Genomic DNA, 24,493 nt, shown 5'->3' with positions numbered 1-24,493 from the left:
TGGGACTGCCCGGGCAGGGTTTCCGGACCGTGGTTGGGGCAAGAGTTGGCTCTGCTTGTCCCCCACTGGGGAGCCCGGCCGCCCCGGAACGAATGGAGGGTTTGCTCTCCAAAAAGCTGTGGCCTTGCCAGGGGGAGGAGGACACAGTGAGAGTGGGTGCGATGGAGACTCACCAGCAGCTCGGGAGCCTTCCCGGGGGGCTGAGGGGAGGAGGCGGCCTCTGGAGAGGGGGTGTGGGCCAGGTTTGGAGGCACGGAGGGGGACGGGGAGCTCGCCAGCGGCTCGTACGCCACGGAGAGTGGGCATTCTGAGGCAGGCCAGCGCCGTCGCTGATACTTTTTGCAGGCCGAAGCCTCCAGCTGCCGGACCCCGCCCGCAGCCGGTCACGCGTGGGGCGGCGGACGGCACCAGCCACCAAACGCGTCGACGGGATCCTGCCCCCGCTGCGGCTCGGCCACCATCCCCAGCACGCAGGGGCCGGGGAGATTAGGGGGCCCGAGGCACGGAGTCACGACACCTGGGCTGTAATCCCGGCCCTGCCCTCGGCCAACTGGGTGACCTTGGGCAAGTCCCCTCCCCCCTCCGGACCTCAGTTTCTCCTCCGTAAAATGGGGATCTCCGCTCTCTCTCCCTCCCCGGGATGTCGTGAGGACAAAGACGAGACACGTAAGGCGAGAGCGCTTTGGGAATAATAGAGCTATAAGGAGATCAAGGTATTATCTCGCTCTTTCTCGTCTCTCTCTCGCACACACAAACGCACACACTATTCCTTCCCGCCTCCTCCGCGCTGATCTACATCCTCCTACGGCCCCGGCGAGGCCCAGACAACCCCGAGTGTTTGCGTCTGCCAGTCAGCCTGAGATCTTCACCTAACACGACCCTATCCAGTAGCTACGGGAGACCGCGTTCCCGGCACCGGACGGAAAGCCATTGACGGCAGACCTAATTGCACAGATAACGGCACATCATCATCATCATCAATCGTATTTACTGAGCGCTTACTGTGTGCAGAGCACTGTACTAAGCGCTTGGGAAGTACAAGTTGGCAACATATAGCGACAGTCCCTACCCAACAGTGGGCTCACAGTCTAAAAGCCGGCTCGCGTGTATTCCTTTTGTTGTATTTCGGTCCTTCAGATCGCTTCTGTTTCCACCAATCAATCAATCGTATTTATTGAGCGCTTACTGTGTGCAGAGCACTGGACTAAGCGCTTGGGAAGTCCGAGTTGGCAACATATAGAGACGGTCCCTACCCAACAGTGGGCTCACAGTCTAGAAGACACACACCGAATGCCACCTCGGCTGATGCTACTACTCCCGACGCTCTCCATCATTGACGGGCAGCGAGCGGAAAGCCAGTGCTGGAGAAGCAGCGTGGCTCAGTGGAAAGAGCCCGGGCTTGGGAGCCATTCAATTCATTCAATCGTATTTATTGAGCGCTTACTGCGTGCAGAGCACTGTACTAAGCGCTTGGGCAGTCCAAGTTGGCAACATATAGAGACGGTCCCCACCCAACAGCGGGCTCACAGTCTAGAAGAGTCAGAGGTCATGGGTTCTAATCCCAGCTCCGCCACTTCTCTTCTGTGTGGCCTTGGGCAAGTCACTTCACTTCTCTGGGCCTCAGTGACCTCATCTGTAAAATGGGGATGAAGCCTGTGAGCCCCACGTGGGACAACCTGTTCACCTTGTATCCCCCCAGTGCTTAGAACAGTGCTTCGCACATAGTACGCGCTTAACAAATGCCAACATTATTATTATTAGCTGCGATGCTTTCTCCGGGAGCTGTTTCGCCGCAACTATACCGTCTTGGTAATCGGCCTTTTCCCCTTCTATTGGGTGGCCTAGTGGAGAGAGCCTGGGGCCGGGAGTTGGGAGGCCCGGATTCTAACCCCAACTCTGCCACTGGCCTGCCGTGTGACCTCGGGCAAGTCATTTAGCCTATGTGGACCTCCACTTCCTCACCTGTAAAATGGCAACAATGATACCGACCCTTCCCTTACCGAACAGGGATACTACTATTGAAGCCGCGTGGCTCGGTGGCAAGAGCCTGGGCTCCTCCACTTGCCAGCTGGGTGACTTTGGGCAAGTCACTTCACTTCTCTGGGCCTCAGTTCCCTCACCTGTAAAATGGGGATGAAGACTGGGAGCCCCACGTGGGACAACCTGATCATCTTGTATCTCCCCCAGCGCTTAGAACAGTGCCTGGCACATAGTAAGCGCTTAACAAATACCATAATTTAAGAGTAGCAGCGCGGCTCAGTGGAAAGAGCATGGGCTTTGGAGTCAGGGGCTATGGGTTCCAATCCTGGCTCTGCCAATTGTCAGCTGGGTGACTTTGGGCAAGTCACCTCACTTCTCTGGGCCTCAGTTCCCTCATCTGTAAAACGGGGATGAAGACTGGGAGCCCCCGGTGGGACAACCTGGTCACCCTGTAACCTCCCCAGCGCTTAGAACAGTGCTTTGCACAGTAAGCGCTTAATAAATGCCATCATTATTACAAGGCTGAAGTGAGATAACGTAAAAGCATTTTGACAAAACGAGAGGTCGCTTTGCAGATTCAAGGTGGTGGAGAAGTCTGTTAGGTTGTAAGTGCCTTACGGGTATGGCCCGTGAGTTCTACTTTTATTGTACTCTCCCAAGCTCTTTCTACAGTGTTTTGTCCAGAAGACACTCAGCAGAGCAGTCTGCACAAAGGAGGCATCCAGAACAGTGCTCTACACGGAGGGGAGACCCGACACAACGTTCTGCACAGAGCCGGGGCGCGATGGAAACTACTGAATACATCGCAACCCAAAATTCAAAGTGGCGACAGAGAGGTAAGGGCTGGCACGGAATTCCGCTACCTGCATAGCGCGCTGACGAATGGCATAACGACGGACGTGGAAGTAGGAAACGGAATCGAGGCCAACACGTGATTTTGAGAATCATGATTCTCATGATTTTGAGAATCATGATTTAGAGAAGCAGCGTGGCTCAGTGGAAAAGAGCCCGGGCTTTGGAGTCAGAGGTCATGGGTTCAATTCCCGGCTCTGCCAATTGTCAGCTGGGTGACTTTGGGTAAGTCACTTCACTTCTCTCGGGCTCAGTTCCCTCATCTGTAAAATGGGGATGAAGACTGGGAGGCCCCCGTGGGACAACCTGATCACCTTGTAACCTCCCCAGCGCTTAGAACAGTACTTTGCACATAGTAAGCGCTTAATAAATGCCATTATTATTATTATTATTATTATTATTATTATTATTATTTTGGAGGCTATCAGTCAGAGGTCAGCAGACTCCAGATCAAACTAAAGTTCTCCAGGGCCGCAGTGCTGACCAATCTTCTGTTCAGCCGTGACACCGGGCAACTCGCGGGCGCTAGATCCGGCTCCTTGAGCGGTTCTAATTTTGACGCTGCTTGTGGGCCGCACTCAATATCACACGGCAAGACAAGATCGTGGATCGAGTCTCCTGTGACCTGCTCACCTCGGCTCACCTCGACACAGCAACCCGGGGTGGGACGGGTGACGACGATAGGTGACGGCAGGATACCCGGCCCCTTCAGAGCTGAAACCGGGAAACCCAAAGGGGGCAGAGGCAATGTTTTCGGGCTATAGAGCCTCAGGTACGCTAGCTGAAAACTGGGAGCCGTTGCCCAGGACGGCCCAGCTAGTGGGCCGCTTTCAAGAACGGAGCAATTCTCTTCAAGCGAAAGCTTCTTAACGGACGACACATAAGGAGGCGAAAGGGAAAAACGGCGCCAACCCCCGCAGACCTCAAACACGACGACACAAAGAACGGCCTTTCTGTGTGCGCGATGTGGGTCCCGCGTTGGCTTTTTCAGCCACACACGCGCTCCTCGGGGGCGAGTTTCACCTCCAGTGGCGTCTCTTTCTAATTCCCTGGACAAATACCACTCGCTCGCTCGCTCATTCACTGAATGAGTGAAACTGATCTGATCTCCTAGGCGGAGTAGAGCGGATTCTCTGGTTCTGGGGCACCGGTACCCTTCTCACGGACCGCCACCCCTCCGCCGACGGATTCGGCCGGCGGACACGGAATGTGGGGAGTCGCGGTGGGCCGACGTTGCTTTCCAAGGACCGGGCATTTCAAATCCCGGGCTCCGAAGCGTCTGCGGCTGCTCCGGACCAAGCGGTCCGGGACGGATGCCCCTCGCAGAGCAGGTGGGAGCAACAGAGCTCCTGGACTGACAGATGGACAGACCCTGGCCGGGGGAACGGCTGTTCCAGCCACCTGCCCTGGACGCTGCCCCATAGGCAGGCCTAGTTAGAACCCGTCTGACAGTGGGCAGACCACCCCACGCCAAAGTCCCGAGCCAACGTCTGCCGGTTTGGGGACGGAAGAGTCGGGGGCCCCGGGATGAGCCCCCGCAGCCCGACACACACCAGACCCAGCTCCCCGCAATCCCAAACGATACGCGAGCAGGATAACACTCCCCCGCCCCCGACGGGGCCCCGGGTTTGCAATCCGCACGCGGGCACCTACCGGAATTTTTTCCCGGGGGACTGTCTCTCCTGGGCCGTGGCCAGGTGTCCGGAATAATAGACCGGGAAAAACAGAATGTTCCAGTTTGTGGAAAACCACGTCATGAAAAAGGGGCAGTAGAAGTTCTTGTAGGTGATCTTGACGATCTGCGTGGTCCCCACCCAGGAGGACGACACCGACAGGACGATCAGGAAGCCCCAGACCACCTGGAGGAACAGCGATGCGCAGGACCGACAGGGAGTCTTGTTTCCGCTCTCCTGGCTGCTGCTCTCCGCCAGGGCCTGGCCCCCGGCCTCTCCTGGGGAGGGGAAACGTTGGGCCGTCAGCCTCCCGGCCCCGCCGTCTGCCCCGCGGCCCCAGCTCTGGTGGGGGCTGCCCGTGTCGCCCTGGGACACCGGGGCCGGGGGGAAGGAGGGGAAGGGGGAGGAGAGGTCGGGGGAGAGGGATCAAAACACCCTGGCCAGGCTGGAGTGGTAAGAAACGACAACCCCTAAGCAGTCCAACTCGGTCCCTTTTCCATCTTCCAAGCGTTCACTTCTCCCGGGCCTACCATCTGCTGCTCCTGCTGCTCCTGAGAGGATCCTCCCTTTGGCTTGGACCCACGGTGGAAGGCGGTTTCCCTCCTCCCCAACTGGATGTCCCAAACGCCCTCCCCCCAAGCATGGTTGCGTGGGCCGGGGGGTTGTGTGGAGACGGCTCCACTCTAGAACATCCCTGGAGATTTCCCACACGGCCGGTGGGGAGACGGCACCGCTCTAGAACATTCCTGGAGATAATAATAAGGATTATGGTATTTTTTTAAGCGCTTACTAAGTGCCACGCGCTCTACTCAGCGCTGGGATGGATACAAGCAAATCAGGTTGGGCACAGTCCCTGTCCCACGTGGGGCTTACGGTCTCAATCTCCATTTTACAGATGAGGTAATGAGGCCCAGAGGAGTGAAGCGACTTGTCCGACTTGTCCGAAGTCACACGGATCTGACAATGAGTCCCTCGGCCTCCCTCCTGGCCTTTCACAGGATTCAATTTTCTACTTCATCGGGACGCATTCTCCTAGTCTTTCTGCGCTGGCTTTCTAGTCCACCTGGATTCGTTCTCTAGTTTCTCTAGGTTGGCTTTCCAGCCTATCTAGGTTCACATCCTGGACTGGCTGATGGTTTTGAAAGTAGTGCCCACCTGAAGCCACAGCTCTTCTAACAACAGAGAACCACCCCCCACCTCTACCCCCTCCAGCTAAAACCGTCTCTATTTAGCACCGGGGGTATTAATGCTGTTATTTCTTATAGCCCTGCACACAGAAAAGCGCTCAATAAATTCCACTGATGGGTTGATATTTCTTACAGCACCCTTACTTTGTGACGCGTCAGTGAAGATTTCTCTTGACTCAAAATCTCCTTCCTTTCATTCCCTATCTCCTTGACCATGCTTTCAAATCACTCTGATACTTTGACTTATATTGGGAAATTAAAAGCCTGTTTCAACAGCTGCTTTGTCCTCTGTTTGGCACCAGATAATCAGGCCTCTTTAGTCTGTTCCCACCAGGTGACTTTTGCCAAATAGAACGTGAAAGATACACTATCAAAAAAATTAAACATCTCCACACGTTCACGTTCCCAAAATCCAATTCCTCGTCTTGTATTTCTGGCCTGTATTTATCCGCAGCTCGTTGTTCATTAACCTCTGGGAGTAAATGACCGATCCTTCCGGGAGGCCAGGCCTGGTTCGGCCCCATTTCGCTGACCGTGCAGTGTTACGGGACCTCGGGGGCATTGCTCGCACGCCCCGATCTCCCGCCTGGCCAGCGATTCCGACCCCAATTCTGGGCAGGGCCCGTCTAGCCAATTGGGCCACCAGGATCCTGAGGCTAGATAGGTGCCCACACGGCCCGGTCGGGGCTGCGTCCGGCTTGGAGCCGGGTGGAAGTCGAATTTCTCGGTCAGGATTTCCGCCTCCATCTGGAGCCGGGGTCTGCCCCTCGCCAAACCCTGTGGCTCAGTGGGCAGCGCTCCTCGGGGGAATCGGGGTGGGATTGAAATCTCCATGTTGTCCGCAGCCTCTCGTTCCGTCAGATGAATTCAGGAAGGGGCTCGGGGCCGCAGGTCTGAGCAGGTGGGGGGCTCCAGAGGCCGAGCCGCTGCTTGCCCCTTTCCCGATGCCTTTCCCTGCTCCGCCCCACCTGCTCTCCTTGACCTGTTGATCTCCTTCCCCTCGCCTCTTCCGCTTCCCCTCGTCCCCCCCGGCCGGATGATCAAGCGGAGCATCCCCGCCTTTCCCCGGCCCCCCGCGGGCCGGGGGCTTACCGGATCTGCTGGGTCTCTCCCCTCTTCCGAGCCCGCAAATCCCCGCGGGGCCGCGGCTCTGGAGTTCCAGGATGGCGGTGGCCGAGTCCTGGGCGGCGGTGAGCGGAGACAGCTGCCTGATGCTCCCGTGGGCGCCGGCGCAGCTGGCCCCGGGTTTGCACCGTGAGACCGAAGCCCGGGAGGCTCCTGGAGAGAAAAGGCTCGCGTGAGTCCGTGGACTTCCCGGAGGAGGAGGTACAGTCGACACAACTCTCGTCGATGACTTGCTGGGTCGGGGGAGGCAGGGGGCAGGGAGGAGGGAGAAGGATGCTCCGGTAAGAGTAGCAACGGTACGTCCCAGGGGCCTGCCCAATGCAGAGCCCCGTACTCACACTTGCAACAGTCCAACAGGAGCCCAAGACATACATTTCCTGCCCACACAGAACTTCCACTCAAATAATAATTATTATTATGTTATCTGTTAAGCGCTTACTGTGTGCCACGTACCACTCTAAGCACTGGATACAAGGTAATCAAGTTGAACACAGTCCCTGTCCCACATGGGGTTCACGGCTTTAATCCCCATTTTCCAGATGAGGTAGCTGAGGTCCAGAGAAGTGAAGTGACTTGACCAAGGTCACACAGCAGACAAGCGGAAGAGCCGGGATTCCCAAGCCCGGGTTTTATTCACCAGGCCATGCCGAGCAACTGACACCTTGGTGGGTTGAGAACTTTTTCCTGCATCAAACTGACTGGCCTCTGAGCCCCCGGGCCTTGCAGCTTAACTAAGACATTTCCCCAAGACCCAACCCATCCTCTCCGGCTTGTCTCTCCAACCTCCCGAGCTGGGATCCCGAGTCCCGGCATCAGCTGTGGTGTGGGGCTCCAGGAGACCCAGGTTCTAATCCGGACACCGCCTTCGGCCTGCTGTGTGACCTGGGCCAAGTCACTTCACTTCTCTGGGCTTCCGGTTTCCTCATCGGTAAAATGGATAGGAGATTCCCTGCTCTCCCTCCCTCAGGTCGCGAGCCCGGGCCCTGGATCTACTCCAAGGCTTGGCACCTAGTAAGCGCTTAGTAAACACCATCAGTATCATTATTAGAAAAGCGCAGCCAAGCATTTCTCAAGCCGACGTTGGCGGTAAATACCAGGCCGCTCTCATAGGCGCTGCTGCCATTCCATGGCCGTGAAATTCCCTGTTGGAATTGTGCGGGGCGGCTGGTGGGGGGAGCCTGCTGCCTCACACTGCATTTTCTGAGCAGAGTTTACCCACCAGGAGTAGGAATGAAGCACAAAACGCCCCCCCGGAGCTGGCTTTAAAATCCTCTCGGCCCCAGATAGGTGGAAACGATGCCGATAAAGGCAACGGGAAAGCTTGGCAATCGCTGTTCAGCATTATCACAAGTTACCGTGTTGCATTTTGACAAGATAAAAACAAATTACCCACGTGACAGGCATCTAAAGGCCAATCTGATATGGTTTCTGGCAAATATCAGCTACTACAGGGACAACCACCTTCCCGTGACTGCCTGTGAAAAGCGACTGCTTTCGCCAGAACCAGCCAAATCGATCCCGACGCTAGTTAGCGAACAGCTCCTCTGTGCAGAGCGCTGCACTGAGCACTCGGGACAGTACAGGAGAGTCACGAGCCATGTTCGCCGCCCTCAAGGGGCTTACACACTAACAGGGGAGACCAACAGAAATATTCAGAAGCCGGGGAAGTGAAATAAGTGAAATCGAATGTCCGATCGAAGATGCAGACGGGCCCAAGGGCTGAGGGACGGGCGAGGATAAACACATCTGTGGTCAGATTCGTGGTGCGGGGTCGTGAGTCAGGGAAGGCCTCCTTCCCTTCCCCACAGCACCTGTATATATGTATATATTTGTAGGTATTTATTGCTCTATTTATTTATTTTACTTGTACATATCCTATTTATTTTATTTTGTTAACATGTTTTGTTTTGTTCTCTGTCTCCCCCTTCTAGACTGTGAGCCCACTGTTGGGCAGGGACCGTCTCTATATGGTGCCAACTTGTACTTCCCAAGTGCTTAGTACAGTGCTCTGCACACAGTAAGCGCTCAATAAATACGATTGATTGATTGATTGATTATAGGAGGTGGTGGGGGGAATACAGGCCCAGCCAGTTTGTGTTTAGGAAAGCTCGGTGTCTTGTGGCAAGCCTCCTGTGTCACTCGCACCGTGGGGCCGGGGGTGCGGTGGGGCCGGGCCGTCGTCGGATTCCCGCGATGAGACTCGGGGCCCAGTGGCGGAAGGGTCTTCCCGGTGAGCGGGACTGGGCTGGTGGGAGGACAAAAGAAGCCATTGGGGACCTCAGAGAGGGCAGTTTCCGTGGAGTGGAGGGAGTGGAAGCCAGATTGGAGCGGGTCAAGGAGAAAATTGGAGAGGAAGTGGAGGCGACTGGTGTAGACAGACAGTTTCGAGAGGAATGGTAGGAAGGAGATAATGGGAAATGAGCTATGGGGTCAAGGGAAGGTGAGCAGGTTTGAAAGCAGTGGAGAAGCAGCCACTGGGAAGTGAATGGTTGAAGAGGGAGCTCAGGGATGGAAGATGAAAGGGGGCAAGTGTTTTGATGGGCTGTAAAGGGATGGGGTTGGAAGTGCAGGTGGAGGGGGGCAGATTTGGAGAGGAGGTGGGAGATCTCGAGATACTGCTGAGAGAGTGAAGAAGGGGCAGGAGGAGGGAGGGGCTGGGGAGGGGCAAGGGAGATTTTAGGAAGATCACACCCGAGGGTTTCAAGTTTTCAATTTTATCAATAAAGAACGTAGCCAGGTCTTTAAATGTAAGAGATGTGGAGCAGGGGAGGGGCGTGAGACAACAGGGGGGCTTGAAGAGGGAGTTAAACAGGGCGGAGGAGCTATTCCCCTCTGCCCTGGAAGTGCTCTGCCAGCCTTGCCCCGCTAACGGCCTTGATCACCGTGCAGCCCCCCGTGCCAGGGTTGATGCCCAACAGAGCCTTCCCGCCCCCATTCCCCATCCCCCAGCCCCTGCCAGCTCTAATGGACTGCATTAATCTCCTCCTTCGCTTGTGAGTCGGGCTTTTAAACCATGAGGCCACGGACCGATTCACAAAATATTAATGCCTTGTTCCCAACGAGCAACAGCAGCTACTTGCCTGCTGGGTGACCTTGGGCAGGTCACTTCACTTCCCCGGGCCTCGGTTACCTCATCTGGAAAATGAGGATTGAGACTGTGAGCCCCGCATGGGCTAGGGACTGTATCCACCCCGATTTGCTTGTATCCACCCCAGCGCTTAGTACGGTGCCTGGCACAGAATAAGCGCTTAACAAATGCCACAATTAATAATAATAATAATGGTGATGGCATTTATTAAGCGCTTATTATGCGCAAAGCACTGTTCTAAGTGCTGGGGACGTTGTCCCACGTGGGGCTCACAGTCTTAATCCCCATTTTACATAAGAGGGAACTGCGGCACAGAGAAGTTAAGTGACTTGCCCAAAGTCACACAGCTGACAAGTGGTGGACACTTATTACTACGATTATTACTAGCAACAGTTCAGGGGCCGGGCCCCAAGCGGGAGGGCCCATCTTTAGCAGATCCGAGGAAGCTGTGATCTCGGCAAAAACTTAAAAGGAAGCTACGGCACCTCTCGAGGTTAAAGTGCTCTTATTACATATATGTTGAAGGCATTTATTAAGCGCTTACTATGTGCAAAGCACTGTTCTACGCGCTGGGGAGGTGACAAGGTGATCAGGTTGTCCCACAGGGGGCTCACAGTCTTCATCGCCATTTTCCAGATGAGGGAACTGAGGCCCAGAGAAGTGAAGTGACTTGCCCAAAGTCACCCAGCTGACAATTGGCAGAGGCGGGATTTGAACTCATGACCTCCGACTCCAAAGCCCGGGCTCTTTCCACTGAGCCACGCTGCTTCTCTTGTTCACAGGGAACCCAGAAATGAGGCACCACCACCGTGGCTGTCCCCCACCTGCCACCCAGGACTGTCTGTGGTCACTCGCCACAGGCTGAGCGAGTGTGTGTGGCGTCTTCCACCGCAAACTTCCCCTCCCTCCCCCGGCCGCTTCGCCTATCCCCTTCATCATCATCAATCGTATTTATTGAGCGCTTACCGTGTGCAGAGCACTGTACTAAGCACTTGGGAAGTACAAGTTGGCAACATATAGAGACAGTCCCTACCCAACAACGGGCTTCTTCCCCTCCCCATCCCTAACCTTAACGGAAAGCCAGCAGACATCAGAAAAGACCAGTTTCTAAGCTGCTGTGGCAAGGAGAGGGATCCGCGTACCCTAGCGGAAGTAACAGTTGCCAACCTGTACTTCCCAAGCGCTTAGTACAGTGCTCTGCACACAGTAAGCGCTCAATAAATCCGACTGAATGAATGAATGAACAGTCCCTGGATCTGGAGCCGGTTTTCCCTGGAACCGGGACCGCAGATGCATCAGAATCTCTTTTTCTGAGCACTGAAGCCGGCATCTTAGACTGCCACCCTGTTCACTCATTCCTTCATTCAATCGTATTTATTGAGTGCTTACTGTGTGCAGATCACTGTACTAAGCGCCTGTTCTTTTGTGGAAAAGGGGTAACGCCTTCAGGATGACCTGCCTCCCCCTTCTAGACTGTGAGCCTGCTGTTGGGTAGGGACCGTCTCTATATGTTGCCAACTTGTACTTCCCAAGCGCTTAGTACAGTGCTCTGCACACGGTAAGCGCTCAATAAATACGACTGATGATGTTGGGGAGGGACCGTCTCCATATGTCGCCAACTTGGACTTCCCAAGCGCTTAGTCCAGTGCTCTGCACACAGTAAGCGCTCAATAAGAGAAGCAGCATGGCTCAGTGGAAAGAGCCCGGGCTTTGGAGTCAGAGGTCACGGGTTCGAATTCCGGCTCCACCAGTTGTCAGCTGGGTGACTTTGGGCAAGTCACTTCACTTCTCTGTGCCTCCGTTCCCTCACCTGGAAAGTGGGGATTAAGCCTGTGAGCCCCACATGGGACAACCTGATTACCTTGTAACCTCCCCAGTGCTTAGAACACTGCTTTGCACACTGTAAGTGCTTAATAAATGTCATTATTATTATTATTATTAATAATAAATATGATTGAATGAAGGAATGAATGAATGAGAGGATGAGCGTCAGCTGCTGCTGGAAGGCTGGTTTGGGAGGCACCAAACCAGCTGTATATATGTATATATTTTTGTACATATTTATTACTCTATTTATTTATTTTACTTGTACATATCTATTCTATTTATTTTATTTTGTTAGTATCTTTGGTTTTGTTCTCTGTCTCCCCCTTTTAGACTGTGAGCCCACTGCTGGGTAGGGACTGTCTCTAGATGTTGCCAATTTGTAGTTCCCAAGTGCTTAGTACAGTGCTCTGCACATAGTAAGCGCTCAATAAATACAATTGATGATGATGATGACGATAGCCGGCTGCCGGGTGAGGACTCTCCCCTTGAGGCAGAGGAACGCAGAAAGCCGCTGGAGGGTTTGAAGGAGTGGCGAGGTGTGGGCAGAGAAGATGTTTCAAGAAGAAAGTGATGGAAGGAGCAGGTGGATTGTTGTGGGGAGAGGCTGGAGGCAGGGACGCCAGAGGGGAGGCTGTCACAATGGTTATAATAACCATTATAATAACCAATATATAATGGTTATTATAACCACCCTGCGAGAAGCAGCGTGGCTCAGTGGAAAGAGCCCGGGCTGCGGAGTCAGAGGTCAAGGTTCAAATCCCGGCTTCGCCCCTTGATGATGATGGCATTTGTTAAGCGCTTGCTAGGTGCCAAGCACTGCTCTAAGCTCGGGGGGGGGGGGGATACAAGGTGATCAGGTTGTCCCACGGGGGGCTCACCGTCTTCATCCCCATTTTACAGGTGAGGTCACTGAGGCTCAGAGAAGTGGCTTGCCTAAGGTCACACAGCAGACGTGGCGGAGCTGGGATTCACTTGTCAGCTGTGTGGCTATGGGCAACAATAATAAGAATAATGGCATTTGTTAAGCGCTTACTATGTGCAGAGCACTGTTCTAAGCGCTTGGGGGGATAAAAGGTGATCAGGTTGTCCCACGTGGGGCTCACAGTCTCAATCCCCATTTTACAGATGAGGTAACTGAGGCTCAGAGAAGTTGAGTGACTTGCCCAAGGTCACACAGCAGACATGTGGCGGAGCCGGGGTTCAAACCCATGACCTCTGACACCAAAGCCCGGGCTCTTTTCCACTGAGCCACGCTGCTTCTATGGGCAAGTCACTTCACTTCTCTGGGCATCACCTGTAAAATGGGGATGAAGACTGTGAGCCCCGCGTGGAACAACCTGATTACTTTGCATCTCCCCAGTGTTTAGAACAGGGCTTTGCACGTAGTAAGCGCTTGACAAATACCATTATCATTATTATTACTGCGATTATAGGTGTGATATGACCACAACTTGAACCAGGGACAGATTTGGGGGAGGGACAGATCTAGAAGCTGTTTTCCCGTTAGGTTGTTTTTTTGTTCTATTTTGTGTTTTGCGGGGGGCGGGGGGTGGATTGGTCTTTGTTAAGCACTTATTATGAGTCAGAAACTGGGGTAGATACGAGCTAATCTGGTCGGACACAGTCCATGTCTCCCGGTTTTCATTCCCATTTGACACATGAGAGAACTGAGGCCCAGAGAAGTGAAGTGTCTTGCTCCGGATCACACGGCAGGCAATAATAATGATGGCATTTATTAAGTGGTGATTATGTTCCAGGCACTGTACTAAGCAAAATCGGGTTGGACACAGTCCCTGTCCCACGTGGGGCTCACAGTCTCAATCTCCATTTTACAGATGAGGTAATTGAGGCCCAGAGAAGTGAAGGGACTTGTCCTAGGTCACACGGCAGACAAGTGCAGAGCCGGGATTAGAACCCAGGTCCTTCTGACTCCCGATCGCCTGCTCTATCCAGTAGGCCATGCTGCTTCTCATAGAGCAGCGAAAGAGCACAGGCTTGGGAGTCAGAGGTCATGGGTTCAAATCCCGGCTCCGCCAACTGTCAGCTGTGTGACTGTGGGCAAGTCACTTCACTTCTCCGGGGCTCAGTTCCCTCATCTGGAAAATGGGGATTAAGACTGTGAGCCCCACATGGGACAACCTCATCTCCTTGCATTCCCCCCAGCGCTTAGAACAGCGCTTTGCACATAGAAAGTGCTTAATAAATGCCATCATTGCTGTTGTTATTGTTACAGTTAATGCCTCTAATTGGACTGGGGCCATCCCGCCTAAATCGGATCATACGGCCGGGCACGCGCTCTCTCTCTCTCTCTCTAGGAAAGCTTTTAGGGATTCCCCACAACCTGAATCTGACTCTAGGCCGACCGAACTCATTCTCAAGGAGACAGCCCAAAACGGTTGACGGCGCCCACCTAAAACTCCTCAACTTGGACTTCCCAAGTGCTCAGTACAGTGCTCTGCACACAGTAAGTGCTCGATAAATACGACTGAATGAATGAACTAACAAGGTGGGACAATTTCTCGACACGGTTCACCACCGCTCATCGGGGGATCGCTTTGGCCACTCCCAGGCTGCTGCGCTCACCAGTTTAGGAGGTGGGACTCCACAAGCAATCATTTGCATCTATTTAAATTTAAAATAGATAAAATAAATTTATCTATTTATTTATTTATTTTACTTGTACATATCTATTCTATTTATTTTATTTTGTTAGTATGTTTGGTTTTGTTCTCTGTCTCCCCCTTTTAGACTGTGAGCCCACTGCTGGGTAGGGACTGTCTCTAGATGTTGCCAACTTGGACTTCCCAAGCGCTTAGTCCAGTGCTCTGCACACAGTAAGCACTCAATAAATACGATTGATGATGATGATGATGATTTGCATCGACAGATCGTGGAGAAAACAGCCCGTGCTTGAGGGCAGAGGTGATGGGTTCTAATCCCGCTCTGCCACTTATCAGCTGGGTGATTCTGGGCAAGTCATTTCTCTGTGCCTCAGTGACCTCATCTGTAAAATGGGGATTAAGACTGTGAGCCCTGCGTGGGACACCCTGATCACCCTGTATCTCCCCCAGCATTTAGAACAGTGCTTCGCACATTGTAAGCGCTTAACAAATGCCAGCATTATTATTGTTATTATTACCCCAGTGCTTAGAACAGTGCTTGGCACATAGTAAGGACTTACCAAATACCATTATTATTTATTATTATTACCACAGAGACAGAAGGCACGAACCCTACACTCAAGGAACTTACAGGGAGCCAGCAGGGTAGAGAGAGATGCTGAAATCTTTTTTGTTTTATGATGATGATGATGGCACTTGTTAAGTGCTTACTACTTGCAGAGCACTGTTCTAAGCGCTGGGGGGGATACAAGGTGATCAAGTTGTCCCACGTGGGGCTCACAGTCTTAATCCCCATTTTACAGATGAGGGAACTGAGGCTCAGAGAAGTCGTTGAGCACTTACTATGTGCCAGACACTGTACTAAGCATACGAACAAGATAATCGCGTTGGACACAGTCCCTAGCCAGGGACATAATGATAATTCAGGAATTTTAGGAAAAGTGACCATCACGTGGTATTTTCAAGCCATCTACCTGCTCTACGACCCCAAACCGCTCAGTCCCATGAAGTCAATGGTCGCCGTAACAAGACTCTCCCAAAGGCTTTGAAGACCACCTCCCCACATAATGCCACGGCAGAAATAACAGCCCGACATGAGAAATAAACCTCGGCACTGAGCACTGGGCAGATCCCAATGGGAGCAAGACAGTCTTTGCCATCCTGACTGGCCTGTCTGCCTTATTCAAGAACCAAAGCCTAGGAAGAGGTGGAATTTCTTTGTCCCTTAGTGACAGGGCTTATTTCGTTAAGTGTTTACTCTGTGCCGAGCACTGTGCGAAGCCTCATAATGCTACGGCAGAAATAACAGCGCGACATGAGAAATAAACCTCGGCACTGAGCACTGGGCAGATCCCAGCGGGAGCTAGACAGTCTTCACCATCCTGACTGGCCTGTCTGCTTTCTTCAAGAACCAAAGCATAGCAAGAGGTGGAATTTCTTTGTCCCTTAGTGACAGGGCTTATTTCGTTAAGTGTTTACTCTGTGCCGAGCACTGTGCGAAGCCCCATAATGCTACGGCAGACATAACAGCGCGACATGAGAAATAAACCTCGGCACTGAGCACTGGGCAGATCCCAACGGGAGCAAGACAGTCTTTGCCATCCTGACTGGCCTGTCTGCCTTATTCAAGAACCAAACCATAGGAAGAGGTGGAATTTCTTTGTTCCTTAGTGACAGGGCTTATTTCGTTAAGTGTTTACTCTGTGGCGAGCACTGTGTGAAGCCCCATAATGCTACGGCGGAAATAACAGCGCGACACGAGAAATAAACCTCGGCACTGAGCACTGGGCAGATCCCAAAGGGAGCAAGACAGTCTTCGCCATCCTGACTGGCCTGCCTTCTTAAAGAACCAAAGCCTAGGAAAAGATGGAATTTCTTTGTTCCTTAGTGACAGGGCTTATTTCGTTAAGTGTTTACTTTGTGCCGAGCACTGTGCGAAGCCCTGGGGGCAGATAGAAACAGAACCAGCAGACACATAAGTTGGGGCTCTTTATCCTCTCGGTGAGCAGATGTTTAACTCACAAATGGGGGACTTTAGAGACTTATTCAAATAGGAGTCTTAAGCAGATATGTGGAATATCACACAGAAACCAGCCTCCAATCCCCACTCACCGGTTCAAGAACGAAAGACCCCCTTCTCAACTCCAAGTTCCCCTTTCGTATCGCGCTGTTTCTTAGATTCCCACCCCTTCCCACCCAGGTAACACGATTCACCTTTCACTCTTTTGAAGTCAATAGACTGTTTTAGCGCGCACGGACCCAGAGAACCACGCTCATTATGGCCAAAGGCGGCTCGTTCCGGCCCTCAAGCCCAGGCCGTTATTCCCAAATAGGAAGCCCAAACCCAAACCGAACGACATTTTTCCAGCTGGGCTTCTGGGGACATCTTTGGCGCTTCCCCAGGGAAGCACTTATTCTTCGACCAGATATTTGCTCCAGCACAGAAACTCTCTCCCTCGGCTGCCCCTCTAAGCATCCCGTCGGCGGCAAAGGCCTTATACGTTAATTCATTCAAACATATTTATTGAGCACTTTCTATGTCCAAAGCACTGTCCTAAGCCCTTAGGAGAGAACAATATAACAACACCACCGGGGATCTTTGCAAACCGCTCGCCCACAGAGGGGCCGGCGGATAGTCAAGCTACGTTCACCGACTGCAAGGGGCGGCTCTCGCTCTGTGTTGTGGATGGAGGCGAGAGGTACCCTGTTGTTGTTTTTTACGGTACTTGCTAAGCGCTTACTCTGGGCCAGGCACCGTAACAAGCACTGGAGTAGATACAATCGGGTTGGACACAGTCCCTGTCCCACGTGGGGCTCACGGCCTTAATCCCCATTTTACAGATGATGTAACTGAGGCACAGAGAAGTGAACCGACTTGCCCATGGTTTTTTTTTTTTTTTGGTTTGCTTGTTTTTAATGTTATTTGTTAAGCGCTTACTAGGTGAGCTCGATGTGGGCAGGGAATGTGTCTGCTTGTTGTTGTAATGTACTCTCCCAAGTGCTTAATTCAGTGCTTTGCACACAGTAAGCACTCAATAAATACAATTAACTGAAAGAATGAATGTAGGCCCTGTACTAAGCGCAGGGTTATACATAAGGTTATCAGGTTGGACAGGGCCCGTGTCCCAAGTGAGGCTCACAGTCTTAATCAACCAATCGTATTTATTGAGCGCTTACTGTGTGCAGAGCACTGTACTAAGCGCTTGGGAAGTACAAGCTGGCAACACATAGAGACAGTCCCTACCCAACAGCGGGCTCACAGTCTAAAAGGGGGAGACAGAGAACAAAACCAAACATACTAACAAAATAAAATAAACAGAATAGATATATACAAGTAATCCCCATTTTATAGCTGAGGTAACAAGTACAGAGAAGAAACGTGGCACAGTGGAAAGAGCCCGGCCTTTGGAGTTCAAATCCTGGCTCCACCAATTGTCAGCTGTGTGACTTTGGGCAAGTCACTTCACTTCTCCGGGCCTCAGCTCCCTCATCTGTAAAATGGGGATTAAAACTGTGAGCCCCCATGGGACAACCTGATTACCTTATAACCCCCCACCCCCAGCGCTCAGAACAGTGCTTTGCACACAGTAAGCGCTTAAGAAATCCCATTATTATTATTATTACTAAGCACAGGGTTATACATAAGGTAATCAGGTTGGACAGGGCCCGTGTCCCACATGGGGCTCACAGTCTTAGTCCCCATTTTATAGCTGAGGTAACAAGCACAGAGAAGCGAAGTGATTTTCCCAAGGTCACACAGCAGACAAGTGGCGGAGCCGGGATTAGAACCCAGGTTCTTCTGCTTCCCCCGTTCTGCAGGAATGTTTCTGAACCCTCTGGGCATACTCTGTCTGGCAGGGTGGTGCCGTGGCCCTGGGCCTTGGCTATCCGTGGCCGGGGGCCGGATATTTCAGGTTGGTAAACATAACTTGTACTTCCCAAGCGCTTAGTACAGTGCTCTGCACACAGCAAGCGCTCAATAAATACGATCGATTGATTGATTGTTCGGGAGACACCGCAGGGAGCCCCCGGGTACCCGTTTTCTGTGTCCCAAGGGAACGTCTTCAGACTCTGCCTGTGCATACACACATACACTCACACGCGCACACAAAGGTCACTCCCAACTTTGACTGCATTCAAAAAAAGCCTTATAATCAATCAATCAATCAATCGTATTTACTGAGCGCTTACTGTGTGCAGAGCACCGTACTAAGCACTTGGGAAGTACAAGTTGGGAACATCTAGAGACAGTCCCTACCCAACAGTGGGCTCACAGTCTAAAAGGGGGAGACAGAGAACAAAACCATACTAACCAAATAAAATAAATAGAATAGATATGTACAAATAAGATATAATAAGATAATGATGGTATTTGTTAAGCGCTTACTATGTGCAAAGCACTGTTGTAAGCGCTGGTATTTATCTGGGCTCAGACGATCCTCCCTTTGCTAGCCGGCGAACCAGTGAAACTCTGGGATTGACGGGAGGGGAGGTGATGAAATCCCGATCTGCTGGTGGGAACACGGAATACTGATTAGCCAGGAAAAGAACCATGGGAATATGAATTTGGGGTTTAGAGGGCTGGGCGTAACTCACATTAGAATGTCGCACGCCTGCTCCATAAATAGAAGGCAGTAATAACTGTGTCATTTATTAAGCACTATGTGGTCGGGGCTGGGGGCGGGATACAAGATAATCCTGCCTTGTAAGAGGGAGGGAGGGATGACCGGGATCTGACCCCCGTTTTCCAGGTGAGGGAACTGAGGCCTGGAAAGGGCAAGTGACTCATCCAAGGTCCCACAGCCGACCAGCGGCGCAGCCAGGATCAGACCGTCTGTCCGTCTCTGAATTCCCAGCCCCTGTGCTTTTTCCCCTAGGCCGGGCTGCCGCCTCATGGATCCTCTGGCTTTCGGACAGCACCTGAACTTCATCATCATCATCATCATTCATTCAATCGTATTTATTGAGCGCTTACTGTGTGCAGAGCACTGTACTAAGCGCTTGGGAAGTACAGGTTGGCAACATATAGAGACGGGTCCCTACCCAACAGTGGGCTCATCAGAGGAGCAGCGTGGCTCAGTGGAAAGAGCCCGGGCTTGGGAGCCAGAGGTCACGGGTTCTAATCCCAGCTCCGCCATGTGTCTGCTGTGTGACCTTGGGCGAGTCACTTCACTTCTCTCAGTCACCTCATCTGTAAAATGGGGATGAAGACTGCGAGCCCCCCGTGGGACAACCTGACCACCTTGTAAACTCTCCAGCGCTTAGAACGGTGCTTTGCACATAGTAAGCGTTCAATAAATGCCATTATTATTAGTATTATTATTCTCTGGGTCTCAGTCACCTCATCTGTGAAATGGGGATGAAGGGTGTGAGCCCCACGTGGGACAACCTGATCACCTTGTATCCCCCCAGTGCTTAGAACGGTGCTTTCCACACAGTAAGCGCTTAACAAATGCTATTATTATTATTATTATCATTATTATTATCACCTGGGTCAGCATGCCGAGGCGCCGCCTTCCGGGAGCCGCCGAGGAACTGGTTTTCAGGAATTGTGGGTACGTCTGTGAAAGCTGACGAGCTGTTTTGATTTTGGTGAACGTATTTAAATCGCTTTGGAGCCTTGTGAGCCTTTACGTCGCCGGGCGCAATCATGCCCGTCCATATGGCGCTTAGAAATGCCCCACTATTTCTACGCTACTCTAATATTTAGGGAAAACAAGGACAAATGGAGTTTTAACCCTTCGTTTCTTGGCTATGCTATGAAGACCGATCCAAACGGCTATTTTTTCGGCAGAGTTTCGGGTATTTTGGGTCACACCGATCGGCGAAGAGTATTGATTGAGCAATTACTGCGGGCGGACCACTGTACTTAAGTCCTTGGGAGAGTTCGGTAGTGTTAGAGACGCGCTCTCGGCCCTCAAGAAGCTTCCGATCTAGCGGGGCGGGAAGACGTCAAATGATTTACAGCTAAGGAGAAAGAAGGGACTGGAAAGCTGGATAAGTGGATGATTAAGTGCTGAAATAGCGGAGTGCGCAAATGGAACTGTACAGAAGTAAGATCTCCTCAAGGGCTTTTTGAGATGGGCTGTGTATCACGCCCGGCTCAGCCTTAAAGGTGTTTCAAGGAAATACTGGAGAAGGAAGTCATGTGAAATGCCTTGGGCTATCTATAATTATAATATAATATAATATAATATAATGCAATATAATATATAATATAATATATAATATAATAATAATAATAATGTCTCCCCCTTTTAGACTGTGAGCCCACTGTTGGGTAGGGATTGTCTCTATATGTTGCCAACTTGTACTTCCCAAGCGCTTAGTACAGTGCTCTGCACACAGTAAGCGCTCAATAAATAAGATTGACTGATTGATTGATAATAATGATTAATTTTGGTATCTGATAAGCGCTTACCATGTTCTAAGCACTGTTTTAAACTGGCACAAGGTATTCAGGTGGGTCCCACGAGGGTCTCACAGTCTAAGTCGGAGGGAGAGGGACTGAATCCCCATTTTACAGAGGAAGTAACTGAGGCCCAGAGAAGTGAAATGACTTGTCCAAGGTCACAGAGCAGACAAGTGGCAGAGGCTCGGACTCCCAGTCCCAGGCTCTTTCCACTAGGCCACACTGCTCCCCGTAATGGATCCACATAAGTCCACTGGGGTGAGGAGAGAAGCTCCCAGCAAGGGGGCCTGAACACGGTGAGGATGCACGGGTTAGAAACCACAACACAGCGAGATCTCCATTCATTTACAAAAAAAAAAAACAAACAAAAAAACTCAAATTCCATCCTGCAGACTGCAATTCAGCTCTAAAGTCAGGATGGTTTATGGCAGGGCACGACTGTGAGCGCTGTGATTTTCTAGAAACGTGCGGAGTGACCAGAGTTGAGGCTGGGAGATGTTATCACTTGTGTTCAGAGCTTATGGACAACGACACCATCTAAAAACCTTACGGGGTGGAGGAGTGTCTGTTAAAGGAGCATTTTAAATACCTTTCACAGAAGTTTGCTCTTTTTGAAAAAAAGAATCCACTTGCCATACCAATTGCATGGTTTTTTTTTTAAATTAAATCACCTCTAGCCATGAGCTACTGTTTATTGTTAGGTGTGTCTCTACCTTTTGATAGAAAGGCAGTCCTTTCCCCAGAATGCACAGCAGGGACACAACTTTACAGTAAAATGTAATCTTCCCCCACTAAAATATAAACTCCTTGAGGGGAAGAACTAGGCATCTGGTATTTGTTAGGAGCTTACTACATACCAGGCATTGCACTGAGTGCCGGAGTAGATACAAGCTAATCAGGTTGGACCCGTGGGACTCACAGTCTTAATCCCCATTGAACAGATGGGGAAACTGAGGCCCAGAGAAGTGAAGTGACTAGCCCCAGGTCACCCAGCAGACAAGGGGCAGAGCCAGGATTGGAACCCAAGTCCTTTAACTCCCTGACCAGTGGTCTTTCCACTAGGCCGTGCTGCTTCAGTTTGATCCTTCTGCTATCTTCTTCCCAGCGCTTAATTCAGTGCTCCGCGCCCAGCAGGCGCTCAGTACGTAGACTGACTGAATGCAGAGCATCCCGACAAAATGATTTAAACCTCCAGATCAGCATCTTTATCATAAGATGCCACTTTCATCGAGCATTTGCCACAGGGCATCGGATCCAGTAGACGCTCGGTAAATCCCATCGCGAAGCAGTGTGGCTCAGTGGAAAGAGCCCGGGCTTTGGAGTCAGAGGTCATGGGTTCAAATCCCGGCTCTGCCACTTGTCAGCTGTGTGACTTTGGGCAACTCACTTAACTGCTCTGTGCCTCAGTTACCTCATCTGTAAAATGGGGATGAAGACTGTGAGCCCAAGGAACAACCTGATCACCTTGCAACTTCCCCAGCGCTTAGAACAGGGCTTTCTCCCCCTTCTAGACTGTGAGCCCCCTGTTGGGTAGAGACCGTCTCTCTATGTTCATTCATTCATTCATTCGATCGTATTTATTTAGCGCTTACTGTGCGCAGAGCACTGTACTAAGCGCTTGGGAAGTCCAAGTCGGCAACACACAGAGATGGTCCCTACCCAACAACGGGCTCACAGTCTAGAAGGGGGATATAGACAACAAAACAAAACACATAGACGGGTGTCAAAGTCGTCAGAACAAACAGAATTAAAGCTATATGCACACCGTTAACAAAATAAACAGAATAGTAAATATGTACAAGTAAAATAGAGTAATAAATCTGTACAAACATATACAAGTGCTGCCAACTTGAACTTCCCAAGCGCTTAGTCCAGTGCTCTGCACACAGTAAGCACTCAATAAATACAATTGAATGAATGAATGAATGCTTTGCACATAGGAAGCGCTTAAAAATGCTATTATTATTATTATTATAATCCTAGGAAATGGTATTCTACTAAGATGCAGGACCTATTCATTCATTCAATCATATGCCTAGGCCTTAGAAAGGTAACGTGGCTTTACAGGACTGGCCAAGGGGCAGAAGAAACTTCGGGTCGCAGTTCGGTTCTGCCCAGGGTGCAGAACATGAACATGGTCACCATCCACACTCGGCACCAAAAGGACTGAAAACTCCTTGAGGCAAGGGATGGGCTCTTTCACCTCCATTGGACTCTCCCTGTCCCTACACACTACAATACTCTAACACAGGAGACACTCTGTGAAACTGCTGATTGGTGAATGACTTTAAACGCATCAAAAATCAGCAGGACACGGAGTGAAAGGTTTCCACCAAATCAGCATTCTTGTAATCACTATTAAGTAAAGAGCTTTCTCTCGGAGGGTTTCCTCTTCCTTCTGATTTATAAAAAAAAAAAAAAAGGAGGAAACGGGCTTTCATTCAATTAATGAAACAACTTCCTGATTACTTTACAACACCCCAGTCACGTCAACCCAATGCCCACCTCAACGCTTAAGGATTTTACTCCTGTCCTCAACACTTCGGTACGTGTGGATGTTTCTCGTTTACCTGGGTATTCGCTTTTACATTAATTTGTACGCTCGATTTTTGATTCAGCTATGTCAGCCTGACTCCTGCATTCTTGTTCCTCTTCAGGCTATCTCCCCGCTCGTCCTCCCGCTCCCACTAACTAAATACTTTTTGCCTCTCTCCCCTTTTGGAGTGTAAACTCCTTGAGGGCAGGGAACGAGTTGCGTCCGACAGACTCTCACAAGTGCTCAGCACAGCACTTTGTGCTGCATTCGGTGGGTGCTCGGTAAATATCAGATGAATTAAACTTCCAACCCTACACATAATGTTACTAAACCTTCCTCAAGAACTTCCAGGGGTTGCCCATCCTGGAAGCTCCTTACCACTGTCTTTCAAACAAAAATGGGCCGGTGCATTTTGCTCCCTCTTCACATCCGACAGATGATCACTTCCCCCATCGTCAAGGTCTTATTGAAGGCCAATCTTCTCTAAGAGGCCTTCCCCAACTGAGTCCTCAATTCCTCTTTTCCCACTCCTTTCCGTGCCACTCTTGTACTTGGATTGCCCCTTTTATTCACCCCTCCCTCAGTCCCACAGTACTTATGTACTTAATAATAATAATAATGACATTTACTAAGCACTTACTATGTGCCAGGCACTGTTCTACGCGCTGGGGAGGTTACAAGGTGATCAGGTTGTCCCACAGGGGGGCTCACATTAATCCCCATTTTACAGATGAGGGAACTGAGGCCCAGAGAAGTGAAGTGACTTGCCCAAAGTCACCCAGCTGACAGTTGGCAGGGCCGGGATTTGAACCCATGACCTCTGACTCCAAAGCCCGGGCTCTTTCCACTGAGCCACGCTACTTCTACAATCTTTATTATTTTAATATCTGTCTCCTCTCTAAACTGTGTGGGCAGGGAACTTGTCCAGCAACTCTGTTACACCGCTCTCTCCCAAGCGCTTAGTACAGTGCTCCACACACAGTAAATGCTTAATAAGTACAACCGATTGAAACGTTATTCAGTCGTCCTGGTACGAATGCTGTCCCTCTAGGCTGTTTTCCCACAAATCAGCGGCGTGATGCTTTTTTTTTTTTAATCCAAAATGAGGAAAAGCGGGGAACGTCTCTTTGAACCAACAGGATGGAAAGGAACTCGGCCCCGCTGCTGAGCTGACACCGCCTGCTGAGCTAAT

The 24,493-nt window shown here is 51.2% G+C and overlaps 1 protein-coding gene across 1 annotated transcript in view; it reads right to left on the bottom strand.

Annotated features, from left to right (window-relative positions):
- SLC35F4 (solute carrier family 35 member F4) overlaps positions 1-24,493 on the bottom strand; it is an 87,609-nt gene that overhangs the window by 15,477 nt on the left and 47,639 nt on the right. The window contains exons 2-3 of the mRNA XM_038756393.1: positions 6,785-6,970; positions 4,486-4,783 (exon numbers count right to left, since the gene is read on the bottom strand). Of these exons, the coding sequence (XP_038612321.1) occupies positions 4,486-4,783; positions 6,785-6,970 (484 nt within the window). The remainder of the gene's footprint in view (positions 1-4,485; positions 4,784-6,784; positions 6,971-24,493) is intronic.

The sequence above is a fragment of the Tachyglossus aculeatus genome, chromosome 14 (genome assembly GCF_015852505.1).
Source record: "Tachyglossus aculeatus isolate mTacAcu1 chromosome 14, mTacAcu1.pri, whole genome shotgun sequence".
Classification (NCBI taxonomy): Eukaryota; Metazoa; Chordata; class Mammalia; order Monotremata; family Tachyglossidae; genus Tachyglossus; species Tachyglossus aculeatus.
Note: the sequence above shows the minus strand (reverse complement) of the source record. Positions and strands in the feature narration are given on the sequence as shown.